At 47.6% G+C, this 16,267-nt stretch overlaps 1 protein-coding gene across 1 annotated transcript in view; it reads left to right on the forward strand.

Moving 5' to 3' along the window:
- dnah7 (dynein, axonemal, heavy chain 7) overlaps positions 1–16,267 on the forward strand; it is a 614,695-nt gene that overhangs the window by 252,595 nt on the left and 345,833 nt on the right. Inside the window, exon 33 of the mRNA XM_078551851.1 lies at positions 3,960–4,091. Coding sequence (XP_078407977.1) covers positions 3,960–4,091 — 132 coding nt within the window. The remainder of the gene's footprint in view (positions 1–3,959; positions 4,092–16,267) is intronic.

Genomic DNA, 16,267 nt, shown 5'->3' on the forward strand with positions numbered 1-16,267 from the left:
TGCCTTTGGACTTCTTAAGAAGGATTGCTGCTCTGTGATAAGGGCTACCCACTCCACACATGTCTCATAACCCTCTTTAACCATCCCACTACGTGAAGTCAGAAGGTCTTCAATGAAAGCCATGAAATAACCTACAAAACTGTGGACCAGCCATTGGGCTCCTCAGGCAGCAGTTTTGTTGCTTAGGTCAGCATGGTGAGGGTATTTGTGATGGTGTGCTTTGTCTTCCACATTCTTACAATTCTGAAAGCCCAGCAACTCTATCCTGGGACCTAGAGGCTGCCCCAGGAGACGGAGTATCTGGAAGAGGAAGAAGAGGCAAGGAGCAGATCACATCCACTATGTGCAAATGGATAGAATGAGAGGAATTACATTGTGAGGCTTCGCTTCAGTCAAAATGAAGTTCCCCATCCTAGCATTGACTCACCATTCCTTAACAACACATCCATTTCAGGATTCCTATCAGAAAATCCCCTTGGCCAACATCATTAGGTAAAGACCAACAGCGAAATGCAGCAATTCTTCAACAATACAAAAAAAAACTAAACTAATCATACTTGTGCACACCCTTAGCGCCTGTCTCGCAGGTGCCTTCATCTGATTTAGTGCTCCTGTGCAGTGCTACCTCAGTGACTGCACATGGTTGGTGGAAGGCACCTAACTTTCACTGGGGGAGACAACAGATGGTCCTGCAGGAGATTCTCGAGCATCTTAGGCCTTGGAGGCCTGGCTTTGAACTGCACCACCTAGGCATAGTGGTAGCAATCTGGGATGGCTGGCTGGGAAGCAAAAGAAAGGCTCTGATGGAGTGGCTGTGGTGGATACACCAATGCTGCCATCATGAGAGAGGAAAGCAGGTTTGTGCTCCATGGTGCATTGCCACTCTCGCGGGGTAGCATCTCAACAATTCTCGTAGTCTGTTGGAGCACAGGTTGCTGGACTGCTGTGAGTGAGTGCCTTCATGCCCCTTTCAACGTTGATTTTCGTGTGCATGATGGCAGCATTGTCTGCCCGGATGGCAGCAACCAGGGATCTCATGACCTCTGTCTGAGTTTTCACTGCAGCATGGAGATATTGGGAAGCCTCTGCCTATGCTGCTGAGACAGGGGCCAACCGATACTGCCAATGCTGCCATAGAATGGCCCACGACTTCCACAGAATTCATTATGCCTTGTTGGAGCTGACTCTTCCATGCTTCTAGCCAGTTTGGCAGGCCTGCTAATGCACCAAGTTCATTGAGTCCATCCTAATGAGTTCCTAATTTGAGTTTTCTACAGCAGAACTCACTTGTGACCTTGCCCTCCGAGGAGTTGCACACGAATTACTCTATCCCCCGACCTTGCTGCTGCCTTCCCATCACCGGTAACTTAACCCAATGCTAAACTTGCCTCTAATGTTTGCATAGTGGCAGTATTTGAGTTGGTACCTGAGATTGTAAAGTTGAGATGGTGCCACCTCGTCACTCTCATAGAGTTGTTCTTTCTCTTCCTGGAGGCTCTTCGGAGGCTAAACAGGAATCAGATCTTGAATCTCTGAAAGCGCAAATTGATAAGACAAGAGTAAGGATAAGGGGAAGATGCTTGGAGAGGGAAGCAAGATTTCCGGTCATTCCATCTTCATGGCATCTTTCTTCAGGAAGAGGGTGAGATGTGAGTGGAGAAAATGCATAAGACAGCAGCTTGCCATTGTACTCAATGGCCTTGGCAGTGCCAGGTCCTCTGGCTCTGTGCCACTGGTCCTGATAATTCTATGGACCATCTTCTCAGGGGATGCTTTCTCGCCTGTTTTATGCCACCTACTGCAAGAGAGAGGACAGAATGCTAATGACTGTGTATAAATGTATTTGAGTGATATGCTTGACAAAGCTGAATAGTTACTGGTTTGCAGAGACATGGAGAGGAGACCTTGTTCCTTGGCTTGACTCTCCTGCTCTGTTCTGAGACTCCCTGCTGCACCACCGTCATCCCTCCCCCCACCCCACACGCTTTATTCATGATCCTATTTCATACCTGCAGCTGACATTGGAAGAGGTACATATGGGTGAGATGTTTTGTGATATTATGTACATATACTTTAAAGGAGCATATCATAAACTGCTGTCAATCACAACCACTGAGACAGGGTGTTATGTAGTAGTCAGTTGTAGCAGTAGATGTAGCTATGTATACATAGCTTCCCAGTTAACACTGTATGCATATTGTCTTATTTCTTAATAAAGAAACCACATTATTGTTTTACCAATCCTTGTCGTATGATTGGTACGTTTAGGCCAAATAGAAGAGTGTAACAAGGTGTAGCATGAGAATGTTAGGGATGTGAGTGATGGGGTGTGAGCATTGCTCAGTGTGAAGTTGGATGCTGTGGTAGGTCTGAGATGTGGGTTTGAATTTAATGGTCATGGTGGTGGCCCTGTCCCTAGCCAGAAAGCTAGGGTAACACTGCTGCAGCCATCTCTGGGAGCCCCAATGGAACTAAATGCTTATCAGGCTATCTACTACCTGCCACCAGTGTTCCCATGTCTTTAAAAGCCAAGATCCCCCTTCCAAAAGCTTCTGGACAATCAAATGACCAGCAGCTCTTCAGTCCCCGCTGTGCCACCTGGAGCAGTGGCCACTGCTGGGACTGTAAGAGGCTTGGAGCAGCAGTACTGAAGGAGGCCCCAGAAAAGAGGTGGGTGGAGTAGGTTCACTGGGCCAGTAAAGCAGGCCCTGGCAAAGGGGATGGTGGGCTGTCAGTATGAATGGCAGGGGGGTTGTTTAGTGAGGGAGGCCCTCTCTGTGGCACAGAGGGGACCCCAGAGGCTTCCCTGGCCGTCTCCCCATGTGGTATACGCCACCCTGCCTCACTGCTGGTGCGGTGGGTTGATGCTCTTAAGTGGCCATTAATTGGCCACTTAAGGGCCTCAGTTGGCCTAGAGGCAGGAAGGTTGGCCTTGAACTTCCATACCCCTGACTTAATTAGGGAGAGTCTGGAAGGCAATAAGGTCTCCAAACCACGCCTTCCCACCTGATTATACATGCCCCCCTGCCTTGCAGTCTGTTCCCATGGGGTGAATTTAAATTTGATGTGCAGATGCCTTCATTTACCTTGACCAATGAATGAGGCCATTACACTTCTTTTGCCACTGCTTCCATATCCTGGGTGCAACACTCCTGGGCATTAACCTCCCTTGCTAGCTGCTCCCATTTTTCTCTGAGGCTCCATCTGGTAGGCTTACTCTCCTCCGAATGAAACATGGCGTCTGCCCTGGTGTCCACTTATTTGACCAGTTCCTCCAGGGCAATGTCGTTGAAGCAAGGAGCCCTTCTCCTGGAGGAGTGCCATATACTCCTTCTCCTGAATGTTCCAAAGTGATTGTCCAGCAGTTTTTTATAGGACAGCATTTTTAAGATGGGAAATCTGCGTGAAACATGTGGCTTCTTCAGAACGCTATCTGGTGCCGAGCAGTATGCATCACCCACTGGCAGCGCTACAGAGAGAAGTTTAGCACAGGGCCATGCTATAATCATGGAAACCAGGTGGGTGCACCAATTTTAGGTACTGCCCACTTTGTCTGAAATGTCTGTGGCAGGCCGTGAATCTCGACCCACCCACACCCAAAAGGTGGGACTATCAAATACTTTGTCTTTCTTTATCCCACGTAATTGATTGTGATGCATTGGTGGTTTGTGTCTGTGTGTTATATATGTTGCACGGTTAAATTATTCTGTAGCTGCATAATTACATATCTGAGATAAATAACCAAATATTAAAAACAGTAATTTGACAAAATAATGTATAATACTTCTGGGTGAATTTCTATGGTGGTTCTCCCATTACTCAGTAACCTTAGCATCTTTGCATCATTTTTACGGGCTTTCTGCAATTCTTTCCTTGCTTTTTAACAAAGCCAGCCTAATGCTCCTGATAAATGCTGACTATAAATAACAAGATTCTCAAATTGTACTTTCAATCTGCAGGAGCTAGCTCCTACAACTGACACAAGCTTGGTTCAGTCACTCATGAACCTTATGGACTGTCTAATGGAAGAGTTTACAGATGTTGCCAAAATCAAACAAATAAATGAACGTGATATTTGTTCTTGGCTTGAGGTAGGTATTACTTTTCATGCAGCTAACTTTTAAAGTTTTTATCTTTCTGAGGTATAATAAAAGATATTTATGATTTAAAATAATATATATTTGGAGATATTTTATGTAAACATATACAGTAATAACTTCCAGTGTAATCATTATAATGGAAATTTCAAATGTAAATTCTTACTCTGTCATAGTTTAAATGCAAGCCTACCACCACTGGTCATGCTTTGTGGTCTCCCAAATTCTATCTGCTTGCTCACTGACTTTTGATCTCCTCAGCTTCTGAGCTAATTTCTTGGCTTGGCTCTCTTCCCCAATTTGAGACACCCTTTGAGGCTCCCTGCTGCGCTCTCACCTGTTTCACTCATTATCACACCTCATTCCTGGTCTTAATTAAAAAGATGCTCAGAGCTGAGGGACAGGACACTAGCCAGAATTATGAATCACTGATCTCTGCCCTGCTCCTCCTTCTCGCTCTCCCAAAGGATGCCTTTTGTACAGTGCCTCTCCATGCCTATTGGACCCTATGATCAATGCTGTAGGAGGATCACTTACATACAAATATACGAATTAGGAGCAGGAGTAGGTCACTCGGCCCCTTGAGCCTGTTCTGCTATTCAATAAGATCATGGCTGATCTGAATGTAACCTCAAACCCACATTCCTGCCTAATCCCGATAACTTTTCACCCCTTGTTAATCAAGAATCTATCAAGCTCTGCCTTAAAAATATTCAAAGACTCTGCTTCCACCGCCTTTTGAGGGAAAGAGTTCCAAAGACACTCAATCCTCTGAGAGAAAAAAATTCTCATCTCTGTCTTAAATGAGCAACCCCTTATTTTTAAACAGTGACCCCTAATTCTAGATTCTCCCACAAGAGGAAGCATCCTTTCCACATCCACCCTTTCAAGACCCCTCAGGATCTTAAGGGTAGGATTTTTTGCTCTGCGTGCGGATGTGTGCCCTACACACTTGAGCATAAAATAGCACATGTTGACGTCAGGTGAGCGCGCCCACAATAATTAAGAGGCCAGTTAAGGCCATTAAAAAGTCAATTGATGCTGATTTTTCGTTGCCCGTGCGATTTCGTTCTTGTTGCACGGTCAAAACATTCAGGCGGCCAGCCAACGATTTCAAAAACCTCATCCACGGCAGGATAAAAAGAGTCAGCAAGCATTGTCAGTGTGAGTAGTGAGGAATTTGGTAGATAGTTAGCTGCTGGTGACTTATTGACAGCTTCATCTCTGTTCAAGGCTTCATTGTTAGCATTCCCAAGCTTCATTTCAGGAGTCCTTGGTATCTTCAAGGACCACAGAGAATTTAGACCGTGTGGATCCTTCCAGGTATCAGGCAGCCTTCTGTTACCCTTATAATGGGGATTGTGGTCTCTGCTGGTGGCACCTCCTCCTCTGAGGAGGAGAGGGGCAGAAGGGAGAAGAGGCCAGGTGTCCCAATGCAGCTTCCAGGGGAATGACCTGTGGGAGGAAAGGCGCAGGCGCAGGGGGCGCAGGGCCAGCAAGTAGTCCAAGGCGGAAGGGGCCGCAGAAGACGCCACTATCCTGCTGCCAGGGTTTATAGGCGGCGATGCAGCTACCTCAATTTGTCTGAGATGCAATGCTGAAGGAGGCTCCGCCCCTCAAGGGAGACAGTGACCTCCATCTGTCAGATGATTGGGCCTGAGATCAGCTCCGACTGTGTGGGTGGACACCCCATGCCAGTGGCTCTGAAGGTCACAGTGGCCCTCAACTTTTATGCCTCTGACTCTTTCCAGGGGTCAGTGGGGGATCTGTGTGGAGTCTCCCAATCAGCTATCTATAGGTGTGTCAAGCTAATGACAAAAGCTCTGTTCAGGTAGGTATTGATTTTCATTCATTACTGATGAGGCCAGCCAGGCTGAGTGGGCCAGAGGATTTGCAGCGATTGCTGGCTTCCCCAGCGTCCAGGGTGCAATCGACTGCACACATGTGGCCATTAAGGTACCAATCTGTCAGCCAGGATGCCTTCGGTAACAGGAAGGGATTCCACTCCATGAATGTGCAGATAGTGTGTCACCATAGGATGCATATTCTGTAATTCTGTGCAAGGTACCCTGGCAGCTTCCATGACACGTACATCCTGAGACACTTCCAGGTGCCGAGGCTCTTCAGCGCTCCAGCCCAACTGGATGGATGGCTGCTGGGTGACAAGGGCTATCCCTTGAAAAGGTGGCTTATTATGCTTCTCTGCCACCCAAGAATAGAGGCAGAGCAGCGGTATAACAGGAGCCATGCCTCCACAAGGGTGGTGATAGAGAGGTCCATAGGTCTTCTGAAGTCTCGCTTCCGATGCCAGGACTGTTAAGCGGGAGCACTCCCACTCCCCAGTCTGGGTGTCACTGATAGTGGTCACATGCTGCGCTCTCCAAAATCTGCCACTCGCAAGGGGGGACCCACTGGAGGGAGAGGATATTGACGCAGCTGCGTAGGCCACAGATGATGAATCCAGTAGTGAGTCAGAAGAGGAGCACGGTGAGGCGAACGTTGAAAGCATGGAGGCAGACTTCTGTAACTTCCAGGAAGGCAGGGACACCAGGGATGCCTTGATCCAACAGTCCTTCAGCTAAGTGCTACCACCTCATGCCAGGTCTGCTGCCACCTCCATCTGGATGTCTAAACAGCCCATTCCTTTGACCCCAAAGTCCACTCAGTGCCTGTGCAGTAAAGTTTCAAGATACCCACATACAGCATTACATACTGGCGTACCCTGCACCACATTAAATAAAAAAGGTGAAGCATACTCAAGACAATTACGACAAAAGATAATTTATCTCATATTGACAGTCAAAACAAATTAACAGAACCTTCTCTGGTCTTCAACCCCAGCCCAGTTAAATTAAACAAAACATTACACAACAGAAGATCATGCGCGACAGTCCCTCTTGTGCTCATGGTGCTTTAAACTTACGTTTGCGAGTGCAACATCTTGGTGCTCCCCCACGCTGGCACAGGTATTGGAGACAGCTTGCTGACTCTACTGTCCTGTTGACCTTGGCGGTCGTCCTCTGGCCAGTGGAGCCTGTGCTGGCCCCGCCTGGAGGGGACAGCCTCATCAGATGCCACAATCACTGGAAGAGGGGTGGAGGAGCTGCTGCCATCATGCAGAGTACCCTGAGAGGATCCCGCAGAGATGACAGGCAGCTCATGTGCTAACATGAGGTCGCACTGGACCTCCTTGCTCACCACTGAAGGATGGGCACCAAGCTGGGATACTGGGTACCTCATCCATCTCCCTCATGGACACTGAACACCTGAGGTCATTGCCTGTGTGAGGGCTTGCAGGTCTGAGCCCAACCCCAGGAAAACCTGATTCTGTTCCTGGAGCTGCCTCTCCATGAGAGTCGCCACTCTCTCAATGGAGGAGGCAGTGCGCTCGGCCATGAGGGTCAATGCAGTGCTCATGCTCTGCATGTACTCCTCCATAACAGAGACCTCATGGATCTCCACCAGATCCTCCCGCATATCTCGCTGGACACTCAGCATCTGCTGCCTAATGGATGACTCCAGAGGCTCATTACCTGCCTTCGGCTGATCTTCGTCCTGACCTCCAGCAGTCCTCCGACTGCTGGCGCCCTGGGCACTCTCTGCCTCTTCCTGCGTCTCAAGCGAGTGTGAAGTTCCCTCATCGCTGTGCACCGGCATCCTAGTCGAAGATCTAAAGTCCACTGAGGTGCTAGTATCTGCGCTGGTGCCTAGTTCAGAGAGCGGGTTTGATGCAGGTGCATCTGGAGCCTGGCTATCCTCTGGCATCAGGGATGTGTCTTCGGGGCCCTGAGATTGAGTGTGTGGTGGCAAACCTAAGGGAGAACAAAGACATATCATTAGTTTAAGTCATCACACTGTCACTGTGCATGCCAGGCACCCTTGTGAGACCATAGAAATCTGCATCATGGTGCCATTATCTTTCAATGATCAATGGGGACTCCAGTTTTGAGGCTCCCATCAATGAAGAGACTACACAAGAATGTTTGCACCATCTGAAACTCTCACCTCTGTGAACTGCACTCTTACCTTCGTTTGACACCCCAGCCTCTCCGCGGCCTGTTGACCGAGATGTGTGCCAGCTCACTAGTTCAAGGGCCTCCTGCTCAAATCTGGTTAGGATTAGGAGGTTTGGGGGGCCTCTGCCTGTCTGCGACCTTTCAATGCTGTTATGGGCCATCTTCTCCTGAAAGGACAGAGGAGCATTGATTAGCCCACTCTCCACCTGCAGCACCGTTGCATTCCAGCTAACCCCACTGGAGGAGCACCTTGCAGGGCACATCTGAGTCGTGGCCCTCGAGCCGCAAGGCACTCAGGTCAAGCAGCCAGGGCTCATCCCCTTGGCCAGCTCCGGCATCATTGGCAATTGGCAGTCAGACTCTTAACACCCCTCAACTCCACAGGGGGATGGCCAGCCCTTAACACTTCAACTGATCCATGCTAACACAGTACTCACCCTTTCTGAGCGCAGCAGGTCATTAAACCTCTTGTGACACTGGCCCCAGGTGCGCCGCACCACATCATGGCTGCTGACCAGCACTGCCACCTCCTTCCAACCTTTTTTTGTTAGATGCAGTGGCCTCCTCCTTCTATCCCTGGGAACAAGGGTGCCACTCCTGATAGCCACCTCCTCTAGGAGGACTGCGAGGCACTCATCAGAAAAACGGGGGCTGAGTGCCCACCTGAACTGCCCTTCCGACTGGCGTCTGCAGCTGCATTTGTATCCATAATGTTTACTCTCCTGCTGACACACCAAAGACGTCTTTGTCACCGGCAGCCTTCCAGGGCCTGACTGTGCCCATTTTAAACTGGCCGCTGGGCTGCCATCAGACCCAGTGGCCGACAGGCCCCCTCCCCACCTGCCCCTTCCTGACCATTGGGGAGCCGCCGTTCACGCTCGGCAGGCCTTAATTGGCCAGTGTGAAATTGCGCTCGGGGGCCGTTTGCAAGCAGCGGGTCGTTTCCCAGCCACTCCTAGGCCTGCCGACCATGCCTGCCCGCTGACCTCAACATTCTGGCCTAAAAGTTTCTAGAGTTTATGATGTTCATAACAATTGAAGAATCTTGATAATTTCTGCTTTATAAATCGTATTGTCATGAATGCTTTGCTCCATGTATATTGGAATAATGTACATAGGACATGTACTTATGTACATAGGAATTTATGAAAAATAAAAATTGTTTTTTCTCATATCAGGTTAAATTTAGGCTGCTTCAATTGTCTAAGTGCTGCTCATCTACTTGAACGATTATTCAAAGATACTTGAAAATCAAAAGGTGAACTGGAGGGAGGAACTTAAAACAATCACCACGACTAGAGAAAAGTTGTTGGAGAAAACTAATAGATCTAAAGCCTGACAAGTTCCCAGGACAAGATGGCCTGCATCCTAGGGTTTTAAAAGAAAAAGTGGCTGCAGAGATAGTAGATGCAATGTTTATAATCTTCCAAAATTTCTATGATTCTGGAAAGATCCTAGTGGATCGGGAAATAGCTAATGTAACACCTTTATTCAAGAAAGGAGGGAGATGGAAAGCAGGAACCTACAGGCCAGTTAGCCCAACATCTGTCATAGGGGAATTGCTAGAATCCATTATTAAAGAGTTTATAGCAAGATACTTAGAAAATCATTATGTGATCAGGCAGAGTTAACATAGCTTTGTGAAAGTGTGTTTAACTAATTGGGTTTAACTAATTTATTACAGTTTTTTTGAGGAAATAACAAGCAAGGTGGATAAAGGGGAACCTGTAGGTGTGGTGCACTTGGATTTCCATAAGGCATTTGGTAAGGTGCCATATCAAAGCTTACTACACAAAATAAGAGCTTATGGTGGAGGGGGGTAACATATTAGCATGGATAGAGGATTGGTTAGCTAACCAGAAGCAGAGAGTAGGGATAAATAGGTCTTTTTTGGGTTGGAAAGGTGTAAGTGGTAAGTGCCACAGGGATCAGTGCTGGGGCCTCAACTACTTAGAATCTACATCAATGACTTGAAGGAAGGGACTGAATGTATGGTAGCTAAATTTGCCGATGACATCAAGATAGGTAGGAAAGTAAGTTGTCAAGAGGAGGTAGAAAGTCTGCAAAAGGATATAGAAAGGTTAAGTGAGTGGTCAAAACTTTGGCGGATGGAGTGTAATATGGGAAAATGTGAACTTGTCCAATTTGGCAGGAAGAATATAAAAGCAGTGTACTATTTAAATGGAGAGAGATTGCAGTATTCGGTGGTACAGAGTGGGTATGGGTGTCCTGGTAATTGAATCACAAAAAGTAAGTATGCAGGCACAGCAAATGATTAGGAAGGCAAATGGAATGTTGGCATTTATTGCAAGGAGAATGGAATATAAAAGTAGGGAAATTTTACTGCAGCTTTACACAGCATTGGTGAGGCCTTATGTGGAATACTGTGTACGGTTTTGGTCTCCTTATTTGAAAAAAAAGATATCATTGCAATAGAAGCAGTACAGAGAAGGTTCACTCAACTAATTCCTGGGATCAAGGGCTTATTGCTTGAAGAAAGGTTGAACAGGTTGGGCCTATACCCATTGGAGTTTAGAGGAATGAGAGGTGATCTTATTGAAACATATACGATCCTCAGAGGACTTGACAGGGTGGATGCTGGGAGGATGTTTCTACTTATGGGTGAGACTAGAACTAGGGAATACTGTTTAAGAATAAGACTGAGATTAGGAGAATTTTTGTCTCTCAGAGGGTCGTTAATATGTGGAATTCTCTTCCGCACAACATAGTGGAGGCTGGGCCATTGAATTTATTCAAGGAATAGTTAGTTTTTTGATAGACAAGGGAGTCAAGGGTTATAGGAGGTGGACAGGAAAGTAGAGTTGAGACCACAACCAGATCAACCATGATCTTATTAAATGGTGGAGCAGGCTTAAAAGGCTGAATAACTTACTCTTGCTTCTAAGTCCTATGTTCCTATGTTCCCTATATGTGGTAAGCATTTCCTTGTTTGAGTACAATATTGGTGAAAAAATAGATCTGATCACATCTATGATAAACCCTTGCCAATCAAGATTGCTTGTTGCCAATGAAAATCTTTTTTTAAAGAAGTTGTTCTCACCTCCAAAATGGGTATTGGAAGTAGAGAAGGAGAATAAAGCAATAAAATACGAAGCTGGAAAGGTTAGAATGGTTATTGACATGTAGAAAGAGTAATATTAATGTTAACACAAAAAGATGATGAAAAGAAAACAGTAATGATGAATGAACAAAGGTGAATTATTTGCTTTGTATCATTTTTATGGTTATGGTGCAGGTGTTTAGTTGAGACATTTATTCTTAATATTATAAAAGTTATTCTATTCCTGATATTTGAGTAATTTTCCTGGAATAATATTAGTAATTATTTCATGTATATGATGCAAGAGGGAAACAAGTTTCCCCAAGTTTCAGAACAAACCAGGCATGAAGAATGTGTAAAACAAAAACAGAATTACCTGGAAAAACTCAGCAGGTCTGGCAACATCGGCGGAGATGAAAAGAGTTGATGTTTCGAGTCCTCATGACCCTTCAGCAGAACTGAGTAAAGTTAGGAGAGGGGTGAAATATAAGCTGTTTTAAGGTTGGGGGGGGTGGGGGGGGTGGGTTGTAGGGACAAGCAAGCAGTGATAGGAGCAGATAATCAAAAGATGTCACAGACAAAAGGAACAGAGAGGTGTTAAAGGTTGTGATATTATCTAAGAAAATGTGCTAATTAAGAATGGATGGCAGGACACTCAAGGTACAGCTCTAATGGGGGTGGGGTGGAAAGACTGACAGGGTATTACAGTTATAGATTTAAAAATAATGGAAATAGGTGGGAAAAGAAAAATCTATATAAATTATTGGAAAAAACAAAAGGGAGGGGGAAGAAACGGGAAGGGGGTGGGGATGGGGGAGGAAGTTTAAGATCTAAAGTTGTTGAATTCAATATTCAGCCCGGAAGGCTGTAAAGTGCCTAGTCGGAAGATGAGGTGCTGTTCCTCCAGTTTGCGTTGGGGTTCACTGGAACAATGCAGCAAGCCAAGGACAGACATGTGGGCAAGAGAGCAGGGTGGAGTGTTAAAATGGCAAGCGACAGGGAGGTTTGGGTCTTTCTTGCGGACAGACTGCAGGTTTTCTGCAAAGCAGTCGCCCAGTTTGCGTTTGGTCTCTCCAATGTAGAGGAGACCGCATTGGGAACAACGAATGCAGTAGACTAAGTTAGGGGAAATGCATGTGAAATGCTGCTTCACTTGAAAGGAGTGTTTGGGCCCTTGGACGGTGAGGAGAGAGGAAGTGAAGGGGCAGGTGTTGCATCTTCTGCGTGGGCATGGGGAGGTGCCATAGGTGGGGGTTGAGGAGTAGGGGGTGATGGAGGAGTGGACCAGGGTGTCCCGGAGGGAACGATCCCTATGGAATGCTGCCAGGTGGGGTGAAGGGAAGATGTGTTTGGTGGTGGCATCATGCTGGAGTTGGCGGAAATGGCGAAGGATGATCCTTTGAATGCGGAGGCTGGTGGGGTAATAAGTGAGGACAAGGGGGACCCTATCATGTTTCTGGGAGGGAGGAGAAGGCGTGAGGGCAGATACGCGGGAGATGGGCCGGACACGTTTGAGGGCCCTGTCAACGACCGTGGGTGGAAAACCTCAGTTAAGGAAGAAGGTGGACATGTCAGAGGAACTGTTTTTGAAGGTAGCATCATCAGAACAGATGCGACGGAGGCGAAGGAACTGAGAGAGTGGTATGGAGTCCTTACAGGAAGCGGGGTGTGAGGAGCTGTAGTCCAGGTAGCTGTGGGAGTTGGTAGACTTGTAATGGATATTGATGGACAGTCTATCATCAGAAATTGAGACAGAGAGGTCAAGGAAGGGAAGGGAAGTGTCAGAGATGGACCATGTGAAAATGATGGAGGGGTGGAGATTGGAAGCAAAATTAACAAATTTTTCCAGAGACGAGAGCATGAAGCCGCACCGAAGTAATCATCGATGTACCGGAGAAAGAGTTGTGGGAGGGGGCCGGAGTAGGACTGGAACAAGGAATGTTCCACATACCCCATAAAGAGACAGGCATAGCTGGGGCCCATGCGGGTACCCATAGCCACACCTTTTATTTGGAGGAAGTGAGAGGAATTAAAGAAGAAATTGTTCAGTGTGAGAACAAGTTCAGCCAGACGGAGGAGAGTAGTGGTGGATGGGGATTGTTGGGGCCTTTGTTCAAGGAAGAAGCTAAGGGCTCTCAGATCATCCTGGTGGGGGATGGAGGTGTAGAGGGATTGGACGTCCATGGTGAAGAGGAAGCGGTTGGGGCCAGGGAACTGGAAATTGTTGGTGTGACGTAAGGTGTCAGAGGAATCACGGATGTAGGTGGAAGGGACTGGACAAGGGGAGAGAGAAGGGAGTCAAGATAACGAGAAATGAGTTCCGTGGGGCAGGAACAGGCTGACACGATCGGTCTGCCGGGACAGTCCTGTTTGTGGAATTTGGGTAGGAGGTAGAAGCAGGCCGTCCGAGGTTGGGCGACTATCAGGTTGGAAGCTGTGGGAGGAAGATCTCCAGAGGAGATGAGGTTAGTGACAGTCCTGGAAACAATGGCTTGATGTTCAGTGGTGGGGTCATGGTCCAGGGAGAGGTAGGAGGAAGTGTCTGCGAGTTGACGCTCAGCCTCCGCGTGGTAGAGGTCAGTGCGCCAGACAACAACAGCACCACCCTTGTCAGCGGGTTTGATGACAATGTTGGGGTTGGACCTGAGAGAAGGAAGTGCAGTAAGTTCAGAGAGAGACAGATTAGAATGGGTGAGAGGAACAGAGAAATTGAGACGACTAATGTCACGCCGACAGTTCTCAATGAAAAGATCAAGAGAAGGGAGGGGTCCAGGTGGAGGGAGAATATTGGAGGTGGGTAAAAGGATCCGTTGAACGGGGAGAGGACTCCTGCCCAAAGAAGTGAGCACGGAGACGAAGATGGCGGAAGAAGAGTTAAGCATCGTGCCGAGCCCGAAATTCATTGAGATGAGGGCGTAAGGGTATGAAACTAAGTCCTTTGCTGAGCACTGAACGTTCAGCATCGGAGAGGGGAAGGTCAGGGGGTATAGTGAACAGGCGGCTGGGGCTGGGATTGGAAGATGGGGTGGGGACGGAGGGACAAGCGGGGTGGAGGGTCCCAGATGGGTGTTGGTGTCGATGAGTTGTTGGAGCTTGTGTTCCTTAGCACTTGAGAGAAAGAGAAAAAGTTTCTTGTTGAGGCGTCAGATGAGACGAAGAATAAAATGAAACTGGGGGCATGCGCAGCTTTGAAAAAGGGTGTGGCGGTGCTGCTGGAGGGAAAGGTCGAGTGTGTTCATATGGCGGCGCATGGCACTGAGTGTGGATCTCAGAATGCGATGGGAACAGCAGTCCGAGAAACGTTTTATGTCCCGGAGATACCTGTAATCCTGGGTGGGTTCGAAACAAGAGGGATGGAATTTCAGTTGAAATCCCCGTGGGGTGAGTCGGAGATGGAGACAGTCACTGAGAAAGGAAATATGGCTGTGAAAGCGGGTTTTAGTAAACACCTTGTCAAACACCAGGAGAGAAATGGAAAGCAATGAAGGTGAACAAGGCAGAAGAGACAGGCGGAAATCCTGTCGGAGAGCAGAGCAATACTTCTTCAAGGTAGGCATTTCTTGAAGAGGAGTGGCAGTCAATTAAACACAGAGATAAAAACAAAAAACTACTGCGGATGCTGGAAATCCAAAACAAAAACAGAATTTCCTGGAAAAACTCAGCAGGTCTGGCAGCATCGGCGAAGAAGAAAAGAGTTGACGTTTCGAGTCCTCATGACCCTTCAGCAGAACTGAGTAAGGTTAGGAGAGGGGTGAAATATAAGCTGGTTTAAGGTTGGGAGGGCGGTGGGGGGGAGAGAAGTTTTGGGGGTGGGGTGGTTGTAGGGACAAGCAAGCAGTGATAGGAGCAGATAATCAGAAGATGTCACAGACAAAAGGAACAAAGAAGTGTTAAAGGCGGTGATATTATCTAAGAAAATGTGCTAATTAGGAATGGATGGCAGGACACTCAAGGTACAGCTCTAGTGGGGGTGGGGTGGAAAGACTGACAGGGTATTACAGTTATAGATTTAAAAATAATAGAAATAGGTGGGAAAAGAAAAATCTATATAAATTATTGGAAAAAACAAAAGGGAGGGGGAAGAAACGGGAAGGGGGTGGGGATGGGGGAGGGAGTTTAAGATCTAAAGTTGTTGAATTCAATATTCAGCCCGGAAGACTATAAAGTGCCTAGTTGGAAGATGAGGTGCTGTTCCTCCAGTTTGCGTTGGGCTTCACTGGAACAATGCAGCAAGCCAAGGACAGACATGTGGGCAAGAGAGCAGGGTGGGGTGTTAAAATGGCAAGCGACAGGGAGGTTTGGGTCTTTCTTGCGGACAGACCGCAGGTGTTCTGCAAAGCAGTCGCCCAGTTTGCGTTTGGTCTCTCCAATGTCCGCTTCCTCTTTACCATGGACGTCCAATCCTTCTACACCTCCATCCCTCACCAGGATGGTCTGAGGGCCCTTAGCTTTTTCCTTGAACAGAGGCCCGAACAATCCCCATCCACCACTACTATTCTCCGTCTGGCTGAACCTGTTCTCACACTGAACAATTTCTCCTTTAATTCCTCTCACTTCCTCCAAATAAAAGGTGTGGCTATGGGTACCCGCATGGGCCCCAGCTGTGCCTGTCTCTTTATGGGGTATGTGGAACATTCCTTGTTCCAGTAGTACTCCGGCTCCCTCCCACAACTCTTTCTCCGGTACATCGATGATTACTTCGGTGCGGCTTCATGCTCTCGTCGGGACCTGGAAAAATTTGTTAATTTTGCTTAAAATCTCCACCCCTCCATCATTTTCACATGGTCCATCTCTGACACTTCCCTTCCCTTCCTTGACCTCTCTGTCTCAATTTCTGATGATAGACTGTCCACCAATATCCATACAAGCCTACCGACTCCCACAGCTACCTGGACTACAGCTCCTCACACCCCGCTTCCTGTAAGGACTCCATCCCATTCTCTCAGTTCCTTCACCTCCATCGCATCTGTTCTGATGATGCTACCTTCAAAAACAGTTCCTCTGACATGTCCTCCTTCTTCCTTAACCGAGGTTTTCCATCCCCGGTTGTTGACAGGGCCCTCAAACGTGTCCGGCCCATCTCCCGCGCATCC

Source organism: Cetorhinus maximus, chromosome 11 (genome assembly GCF_964194155.1).
Source record: "Cetorhinus maximus chromosome 11, sCetMax3.hap1.1, whole genome shotgun sequence".
NCBI classification, from domain to species: domain Eukaryota; kingdom Metazoa; phylum Chordata; class Chondrichthyes; order Lamniformes; family Cetorhinidae; genus Cetorhinus; species Cetorhinus maximus.